This window comes from Kryptolebias marmoratus, linkage group LG17 (genome assembly GCF_001649575.2).
Source record: "Kryptolebias marmoratus isolate JLee-2015 linkage group LG17, ASM164957v2, whole genome shotgun sequence".
Lineage (NCBI taxonomy): Eukaryota > Metazoa > Chordata > Actinopteri > Cyprinodontiformes > Rivulidae > Kryptolebias > Kryptolebias marmoratus.
The window spans coordinates 7,047,500-7,057,624 of NC_051446.1; the positions used below are offsets into that span (position 1 = coordinate 7,047,500).

At 38.7% G+C, this 10,125-nt stretch overlaps 1 protein-coding gene across 3 annotated transcripts in view; it reads left to right on the plus strand.

The window, feature by feature from the left end:
- Window positions 1–10,125, plus strand: part of tmem94 (transmembrane protein 94) — a 40,736-nt gene that overhangs the window by 10,529 nt on the left and 20,082 nt on the right. For all 3 annotated transcript variants that reach the window (XR_005234276.1, XM_017437046.3, XM_017437047.3), the window contains exons 4-6: window positions 3,298–3,425; window positions 3,958–4,094; window positions 4,375–4,580. Coding sequence is in view for 2 of the 3 variants with exons in the window: in XM_017437046.3 (XP_017292535.1) it covers window positions 3,298–3,425; window positions 3,958–4,094; window positions 4,375–4,580 (471 nt within the window). In the remaining variant the exon portion in view is untranslated. The remainder of the gene's footprint in view (window positions 1–3,297; window positions 3,426–3,957; window positions 4,095–4,374; window positions 4,581–10,125) is intronic.

A 10,125-nucleotide genomic window follows, 5' to 3' on the forward strand; every position in this document is an offset into this window, starting at 1 on the left:
TAGTCGTCTTGATTACTGCAACAGTGTCTTCACAGGTCTGCCAAAAAACTCAATCAGACAGCTGCAGCTGATCCAAAATGCTGCTGCTCGTGTTCTCACTAAGACCAGAAAAATAGAGCACATCACCCCGGTTTTAAAGTCCCTACACTGGCTCCCTGTAGCTCAGAGAATAGACTTTAAAATACTTCTATTAGTTTATAAATCACTGAACGATACATTAGCACCACAATACATTAAAGACTTACTATCATCATATCAACCCTCCAGAACACTCAGGTCTTCTGGTTCTGTTCTACTTTGTATCCCCAGAACCAGAACCAAATATGGAAAAGCAGCTTTCAGTTTCTATGCACCATCAATCTGGAACAAACTCCCGGAAAACTGCAAAACAGCTGAAACACTAAATTCCTTTAAATCAAGGCTGAAAACTCACCTGTTTAGAGCTGCCTTTGATTAGTAGTCCACAAACAAATTCAGGTGTAAAGCTGCTCTGAACAACATATATTATTACATATTGACCATCTCCTTATGATTATCAAGTTTATCTGCTCGATGATTTTGAGGATTTTGTGTGATGATTCTTATGTTCTGATGATCTACTGTGTGATGTTTTTGATGATTGTAATGATTCTACTCATGTTTTCATGACATAAAGCACTTTGAATGCCTTGCCGCTGAAATGTGCTATACAAATAAATTTTTACTTACTTTACTTACTTAATCAGGGTTCCTACGCTGTCTTGGAAAATCTGGAACGTGTTTTGAGTATTTTCTTGAAAAGTATACAGCAAAGAAAACGGAGTAAGGAAGAAAACTTGTGGTTCTAGATTGCATTCCTTTTCTAAAGATAAAAATCTGATTTTCAAAAACCAAACAACAGAGTGCTTTTCAGATTATATCAGTATATATTAAATTTGGTCATAAAGTACTGTGCAGAAAGTTTAAACCAGCTCTGATTTTGTTATACTGTGTTTCATTGGAAAGAAAATATAAAGAAATGAGTGATCACTGAAAATGTTTGCACAGTACTATAGTCAAAGTTTTTGTTTACATTCTAAGGTATCATGTGAATTTTACAAAGTTTAAACATGGGCTATATAAAAGCATTTTTTGGTGTGTGTTGCATACTCTGTGCAGCTGTTGAGCCTAACACTAATGCATGCACTGCTTTTTCTCTTTTACTCCGAATCACAACAGTTTCGCAAAAATAAACCTCGTGTTGTCTTGAAGAACACTTGGAACATGTAATTAGGATCATGAAGTCATTACAAAAAAACAGGCAACGATTTTTGCTTGTCTCTAAAGAGTAATTTTCTGCTATTCATTTTGTGTGTACTGTCTGCTGTACATTTACAGTTAATGTTTGTACTTGGGTGTCAAAAGTAAGGTAAGCAAAGGTACATTTATTTATATAGCACTTTTCAGCACCAGGCGACTCAAAGTGCTTTACAACACAAGAACAAAATTACAGACAAAATACAAGAGAGAAAACTAAACTAAACAAACCTACTAAAACATGATAATGCAGGTACAAGATAACTAAGCTAAAACATGACAAGGCTAACTAAGGTACAGGATAACTTAACTACTAAAACATGATATTACTAAACTAAGGCGTGAAGAATCTAGCTAACAGTGCCAATGCCCGCTAAAACAGCCAACATAAAAATGCTAAGTTAATTGAATTGATAGAAATAAAAACATTGATGTGGTATAGAGAGCTGAGAGGTACCAAAAAAGTAGCCAACTGATTATTAGATGTCAAAAGGCTGATATTTTAAAACTTGAAAGGTGTAGAAATCCTGTGTAATAAAACAAAGAAAAGAAAAAGGCATAAAATCATTGCTTTACATGAACTAAAATCAACATCTCACGTGGTGTCAGAGGCCAAAGAAAAGAGATCAGTCCTCTCTGAGTTTAGTTTTAGGCCCACCAAGGAGCAGTTGATGAACAGGTGCGTGTATAAAGGCGTAGCAGCTCAAAGAGGTAAAGTGGGACAAGACCATGGAGGGCTTTAAATGCAAATAATTTTTCTAATCCTGATATAAGACAGCACATATTCTGTTATGGCGCCGCTCGATTGTATGTGGATAGTTTCTTGTCCGAGCTCCAAACTGATAATCCTTTAACACAGAGATGTCAGACTGCACAGCTGGACACCTCAGGTGTCAAGAATGATCCATATTGATTTCAAGGTCATGCTGTCAAAGGTCAAGGTCACAGGTGACCCCCTACATGAAAACCATGCTGTGACTCCAGACACATGTATTCAGGATTGTTGTTTGAGGGAATTCATGCTTTGGAATTAGATGAATCTTGACAACTTTCTGACAGCTCTATTATGTACCGGTGGTGGTAAAAAATGTACAGGCAGCCAGTGGAGTGAAGCAAAACAAAGGATGTTCAAGCTTGGAGATTATTTTTATGATTCATCACCAAAGGGGTGCAAAGACTTAATGTAGTCATAATTTTTATTATTTTTTCACTTCCCATTCTTCTTCTGTCAGATAAATTGCCTTTTTGTAGGCCTGAAGATGCATAAAAACTAATAAAAACTTAGCAAATGCGTCAACAGGGAAAAGGTTTTTGTGCTTTAATGGTTTTAATAATAGATATGACACCTTTAATTATATCTCCTTCAAACCCTTTCCTGTTCAGACATGAAATTTTGTACATGTTAAAAGATCTAAACCGAACTGTATAGCCACCATTTTAGATCACAGCTGCAGTTCTAGTGTTGTATGTCAAAGAAACCCTCCTACAGATTTTGATTTTATTGTTTTTTTACTTGGTCAGTATATTCTTAAGAGACGTGATTCAGATTTATTAATAGCCTTCTGTTTTGCTGCAGGGCGAAGTAATATCGTGAATTTTTTGATAATTTACCATTAAACAGAAAATGGTTATAACTTTAACATCCAGTCTTCATATGTTTGATGACATTCAGGAAGTGATGTGTTAAACTTGTCTTGTTGTGATCCTCTTAATAAAAAAAAGTCAAACCAATACAATATAATACATTATACTCTAAATATAAAAGATAAATCAGAGAAAAGGCAAATAAGTAAAAAATCACAAGTTTTTTTGTAGAACCTAAAAAAAAAGGAGAAAGAAAAAATATATATGAGTGTGAACTGTTTACTAATAAGGAATGAGCAAAGTGAAGGATAGTAAAAATTGTTTTGTTTGTTACAATGTTAGTCTCTTGTAATAATAAAATTCAGTAGCCACACAAATGCATGAAGCTGTTTTTACCTGGGTAATAACAACTATTTGCCTTTGTGTCTGTTTTTATAGGAACAGTGTTTGAACAGTTTCCTTTATCATGGAAACCGTCGCTCCTGTCTCCACTGGTCCGGGGCTGTCCTCACCCTCTTGGTCGTAGTGGGCCTCCCCTGTTGCCATGGCATCCAGCCCAAGGGCAGGTACAGTCCTGTTTTTGTTTGAACCATTCGGTCCTGTCCCAGTCTATTATTGTTACTATATAAGCAAAGAGATTTTCCAGTTCATTCTGGTTTCATTACAAGATTTTGTTTTTTCTTCAGTACACACACAACTTTATGACACTATTATTTCAGCTTACTAAAACTTAAAATGGAGCTTCGGGCATGATAACCAGACATTTTCCCTTTTGATGCACACCTTGCATGTGACCAAAACATCTCCCCTGTGAGCCAAGCGAGCAAAGACCCTGATGACCCTCAGTATGGAGGGGAGTGAGATTAATCTGCATGTGAGATTAGCTGCACAAACGGAGCATCTCATGCAGTTTGAAGCTTGAAACTCCACACTCTCTGGTGTTGAATTGATAAAGCTCCCTGGTAGTCTTCAACTACATAACTTTTCAGATTTGCTTTGTCCTGGATAACTGAAAATCTACACCAGCATAGAAACCCATCATGTCATGGTAGAATGTTTTTCAGTTTTTTTTTTCTTTTTTTTTTTTACCCTCCATAGTTCTGGCATCGAGTTGGTGAATGCTGCGACTCTGTTACTACTCCTCTTGTTGAACCTGCTGTTAGTCAGACGCCAGGAGAGGTTGAAGAGGACTGAGATGGTCCGCCGCCTCAAAGGCATCACCACACAGCTCAGTGGTGAGTCAGGAAGGCTGGATCAGAACTGCAGCTACAGCAGATTACACATCATTTACATATTATATTAACTGCACAAGGCAGATGAGCTCTTCATCATTGGCTGAGTTCTTGTAAGTCCTCTTTGCTGGAAATGTAGAAGGATGTAATAGCTTTCATAGGCTTCATTAAGCTCGTTGTTGCTCCACCGATTGGTCACAAGTGACTCAATGGCTATATTCAATAAGATTTATTGTATATTATTCACCCTCCCCTCTTGGTTCTATCCATTTTTAAAATTCAGACTATCTGTCAGGGTGTGTGGGCGAAGTGCGATGGCATTCATCTCTCTACCCTGACCTCTTCATCCCCTCGTCCTCGTCATGGTCTCTTCACTGGACCTACCGTGACTCTCAGCTGGTCAACCTGCCCGTCAGTCTGCTGGTGGAAGGAGATATCATCGCTCTGAGACCTGGACAGGAGGCGTTTGCGTCCCTGAGAGGCATCAAGGTGACATTGCTGTGCTACGCCCCTAGCAAACAACTGATGCAGTTTTAGAGTCCAGTGTTTTTGAGCTTTTTCAGTCATAAATATCTCTAGTTAAAATTTGCTGGGTCTTGAAAATTCTGGAGTTTTTTTTTTTTAGTGTTTGGAAAAGCATTTGTTTTCCCTTTTTCATTTTCTAAAACAACCAATCAATCAGTCAGTCTTTCATTTACTCCAGCAAGCGGAAAGCTTCATTAAAAATAAGTGGAAAGTTATTCCTGTTTGCAGCATGGTGCGTACGTATAAATGAACAACGCATTTTATAACATTTGATAAATCCTTCTATACCTGCAGTCTGTGAATCACCAGTCTATGCTGTATGTAACTGGTGGGTGAAACGTTATCTCAGCCCTAAAGCATTTGGGAATTTTTATTTTACTTTATTTACTAATATATTTTACAGAATGAATATCATATTTTAATGAAGGAGACTCAAACCCTGTGATTGAGATTATAAACTTATTGGGACTAAAATGTTCAGGAAAAGTTTTTTTTAGTTAACACTCTCCACAGAATGGCGAAGATGGGCACTGTTTTTTTTTGTGTGTTTGTCTTTAGCGTTAGCGAAACATCTCATGAACCACCTGTATTTAATTGAAACTCTCAGAAAGTAATCATTGGATGTGCATCTAGGGCGTATCAACTTTTTAAATCAATCCAATTCAAGCTGGAAGGCACTGCTGATCAGCTTGAGACATTACAAAAATTGGCAACATAAAAATGGCTAAGACAGATAACGAGGTAAAGTTAGTCCCTGGGAGTCATCCTCAACACATCTTGCGAGATGTAGCAGTGGCAGCCATCTTAAAAAGAAGCTGTAATGAATGGTGATGTTTGATGTGCATCTTTAATTCTTATGGAAGTATTGTTCATTATAATCCACTTTTGTGCAATCTGAAAATCAGATTTTGGAAAACTGGAATTTTAAAATGGGAATTGGATAGGAACCTTGATGTTAGATTGACCAGACAGAAGTATGGATGCTCAATACATGTTAACACATAGTAGATTTGTTAAACTGTAACTTAATACATTTATATTAACCTGTATTACGTTTGGCTAGTATCCATTTCTCGATTCAATTAAACCTTTCACAAGTTATAACTCTGAACCATTAAATCCTCTGATGGGACATTTGTCACACCATAAACAGTACTGTTAGTGTTTCATACAGATATGTCCTTCATGTACACGGTCAAACATTGAAATTAACAGTTTATTTAATAAATGTCAAAATAGATTTTAAAGGATTCACACAAAGGCCAGTGTGAAAAGCCACTACTGTTTATTTTTTTTGATGTCTGGAGGACGTATGCAACGCCTATGCATTACAAAATACATGGTTGTCACTTGACAGGCTCTGTTTTTGAAGATAAAGTGACAAGTTCTTGACATTAAAAAAAAAAAGAGTTTAGTCCTCCATCACATAAGCCTTTGTTCATCTTCACCCTTCTCGCCTTTTGCAGGACTTTAGCGACTGAAAGACGCTCTTTTTCTCCTGTGACCTTCTGCTACAGCCTCAGAAAGTCTTTATGGAGACTCAACTCTTGGAAGACAGCATGACCATTTCCCCTGTAGAGGTGTACATACAGATAGAAAAATGATTGCAGTAACAATGAATTGGACTTTGTGATAAATTGTGACCTAAAGACAGAGATACTGACCTGACTTCAGCTGCAGCCTCCACACACATATTACTGAGTGCTATAAGGAGGCGAAGGGTGGAACTCCCTCCGGCTGTCAGAACTGCGTTCGCGCCCATCTCATCGACCAGCAGGTGGAGCTGTTGAGCTGCGCTGGCCCTCACTGTTGCACTCAGGTGGCTGAGGAAGAACACAGGCAGGTAAAATTTAGCGTGGTAGTAGCTGAGAGGCTTTCCCAACACAGAATACGAGTGCTAACAGATCAGCAAGATCTTGTGATATCGTGTGGGATCATGGTCAACAACATTTACGAGGCGTGACCAAAATGTCTATAACTCTATCCCTTTCTCGTCAAAACATGATCTTAGTTGAAAACCCATGCATGAAGTCCAGTCCAGAGTTCAGCAGAGCGGTCAGCACGCAGCCCGGGCTGCAGTTCTTCACCATGGCCTCCAGGGCCAGGTTGACCTGCTGCTGAACGAACATGTTGGCAGAGGCCTGAGTGATCCTCAGCAGCAGAGCACAGCCCGATCTCTCCACCTCTACGTCCATGTCCTTCTGCTGGTGGGTGTAGAGAGAGCCGAGTGTGTTGATGGCTGCACAGCCCACGGATGAACGCAGGTTCTCTACCTGGGGGAGGAGAATGAGCATCAGCAGTGAGGAGCCAAGCTTCTATAGATGATCCAAGTGTGTGTACTCCTAGGCACGCGTGGATAAGAGTTCAGAGTAAACACAGAGACAGAAAGAGATACCTCCTCTATGATGGCCACACACACTTCATGCACTTTGACCATCAGTGTGTCTGGGTGGTGCTGTGTTTCAACCCCAGTTTCAACCCCTCCACTTTCTTCTCCCTGTGAGAACATGATAAAATGATTCTGCTGCCCTCTGCTTTGGAGCGTTTCTATAAACTGTACCCTGCAGACAGTGACGTTAGTTAGTTCTGACAGTCTTATAACTGAGTGGGAGAGACAGAAAAACATAGTAAGCACAGTCCTGAAACATAAGGTTCTGCAGGTAGGAAAGGTTAGAATCTGCTGTCTGGGTCAAATTTTTACCAGTTGCCTAAGCTGAGATGCTGGAAGACCAGAGTCAGACTCTGGACAGGGTTTGGCAGTGGCTCAAGCTCCTCTTTAGGCTGAGGCTTTACAGTCTGGGGGGCTGGTGTCTTCATATCTGTGCTCTTTGTGGAGCCCACAGCTGCTCTTTGACCAGATGTTTTATTTTTAAGTGGGTCAGGTTTTGGAGATGGAACAAGACGGGTCTTTTTAGGAGCTGCTGCGGGTTGAGGCAGAGGAGCAACCGAGTTTCGTTGGAACAGTTTCGGTCCTTTTTTTATCGGTTCCCCCTGAAGTTCCGCCCTCTGAAGATTGACTGCTTGCTTTTCTGTTAGCATCCAGATTAAAATATTCATCACTTGCAAGAATTTAATTTCATTTCTCAATAGTATGTGCAATATTTTCGTTCTGTGTGACTGAAGATTTACAAAAAACAAAAATATGAGCTAAACACAAGAAAAAGTAACAACAAACATTTTAATTTTTCTGTGCAGAAACAAACATAAGTTGTAACTAAACGTTTACATATTTGAGTTTTTAAGTGAAGTATGAACTATTCTTATTGCAAGTTTAAACCTAAATGTTGATGACTTTTCTTCTCCATACAAGTCTTCTTAAATATAATTGCAGCATTTAAATATCACTACACACTTGTTGTTTTTAATTAGGGGGGTTGTTCTCATGGGATCCATTTCAGAATGACTGACCTGGTCTTTTAAGGGTCACCTGGATCAATACAGGGATGAGGGACTTTCTCCTCCTGGGCTGTGGAGGAGATGGGGTTCTGATGAGAGGGATGTCTCTCAGCTCCCGGGGGTCTGAGTGTCAGCTGAGCTGAAGCTGTCTGTGCTGCAGACAGAAGGTAATGTGCTGACACGGTCTTCTCTGAGGGGCATGGGGTCCTCCAAAACCCCAAACAGAGTTTCTGAACTCCTCTGAGTCTTCGCTTTTAAAGCGCCTCCATTTGCAGGAGGGTCCACTTCAATGGGAGAGATCCTCCCTCCTCTGACAGAAAATGGCGGCATGCATCTAGCTGGCAGCTCCAGAGACGGGGTGGTTTTACGCTTGCAGAGACCCAGTCTCTCCAGAACCGCATCGGTGCGGGCTTTTCCTGCCGCACAGATCCTGTCCACTCGTTGAATCAGAGATTCTCTGCAGGCCTTTTCAGAACAAAATACAAAACAAGTCAAATCATGTCCCAGTTTGTTATGAAACTACATTTAAAATGAGCATAGTTGACCAAAATGCTTTACAAGGTGTAAGATCATTGACTCAACTATTAAATTAACTTGGAAAAAAAAAACACTAAAACATCAAATGAAACCAAAACTAAAACTGAAATAAAAAATCCCAAATCAATTCAATAAACTACAACTGGATAATTTGAATTTCCTGTGAAAACACAGTGTGAATACTGAGTTAAAGCTAAAAGAGGCAGAACAACTAGCTAAAAACTAAAAGAAGCCAAACACTAGCTAACAGCCAAAACTAGAGAAATGCTAACTAAAAGTTAAAACTAGCAAAACATTAGCTAAAGGCTAAAAGTAACAAAACATTAGGTAAAAGTTACAAGTAGCAAAATGCTAGCTAAAAGTAGCAATTCACTAGCTAAAAGCCAAAAGAAACAAATCAATAGCTAAAAGCTACAAGTAGCAACATGCTAGCTAAAAGTAGCAATTCACTAGCTAAAAGTTAAAAGTAGCAAAACATTAGCTAAAGGCTAAAAGTAGCAAACCCTTAGCTAAAAGTTACAAGTAGCAAAATGCTAGCTATAAATGGCAAATCACTAGTAAAAGCCAAAAGAAACAAATTATTATCTAAAAGCTACAGGTAGCAAAATGTTGGCTAAAAGTAGCAATTCACTAGCTAAAAGTTAAAACTAGCAAAACATTAGCTAAAAGCAAAAAGCAGCAAAATATTAGCTACAAGTTGCAAGTAGCAAAATGCTAGCTAAAAGCTACAGGTAGCAAAACACCTGCTAAAAGCATCAAATGGTTTGCTAAAAAGTGTCCAAAGGCTGGCATAGAGCTAAAATTTGCAAAACAGTAGCTAGAAGTAACAGAAGGCTAGCTAAAACTAGATGTAGCATAAGAAGACAAAAATAAAGCAAACATGCTGAAAGGTTAGCTAAAAGCTTAAAGTAGCCAAAAAGTAGCTAAAAACTAAATGTAGCGTTAGAGGACAAAATAAGATCAAGTTTGCTGATTTCAAAGAGAGCAATGTGTTTGAAAGCACAGACGACATCTCAGATGTTACAGTTTACTTCAATAATCTTCAACAAAACCTTTTAAAATTTGAATAAAAACATTGTGTCTGAACAGAGTCGCTCTTAAATCTCTCTCTATAAAGTTATTTGAAGTTATTAGACATGGTTGCAGAAGAGTGATGTGTTTTTTCCTCGTCTCTAAAAACTTTCACGTTATATTACCTGCACAAATTTAGAGAATCAAACGGTTGGTTTTATTTACCCAGTCATCGCCTGTAGGCGTCTTCTTGTTTCTTCTCAGATGAGAAAATGAATTTGTATTCATGACTTCTGTTTTTTTTACCAACAGGAACAAAACTTAGCACTCAAGACATATCTTCAAAAGTGCCTTTTTGTAAAACTATAGTTTTGTAAATATTTGGCACAAATATCTTACAATATCACATAATAAATAGCCATATTTTCAACTTTAATCTTTTTTTTTCTAATACACAGTCTGCTAGCGATCGGCTGGTGAACGGCTGGCGAACTGCTGTTGAACTGCTGTTGAACTGCTGTTGAACTGCTGGTGAACGGCTGGTGAACGGCTGGCGAACGGCTGG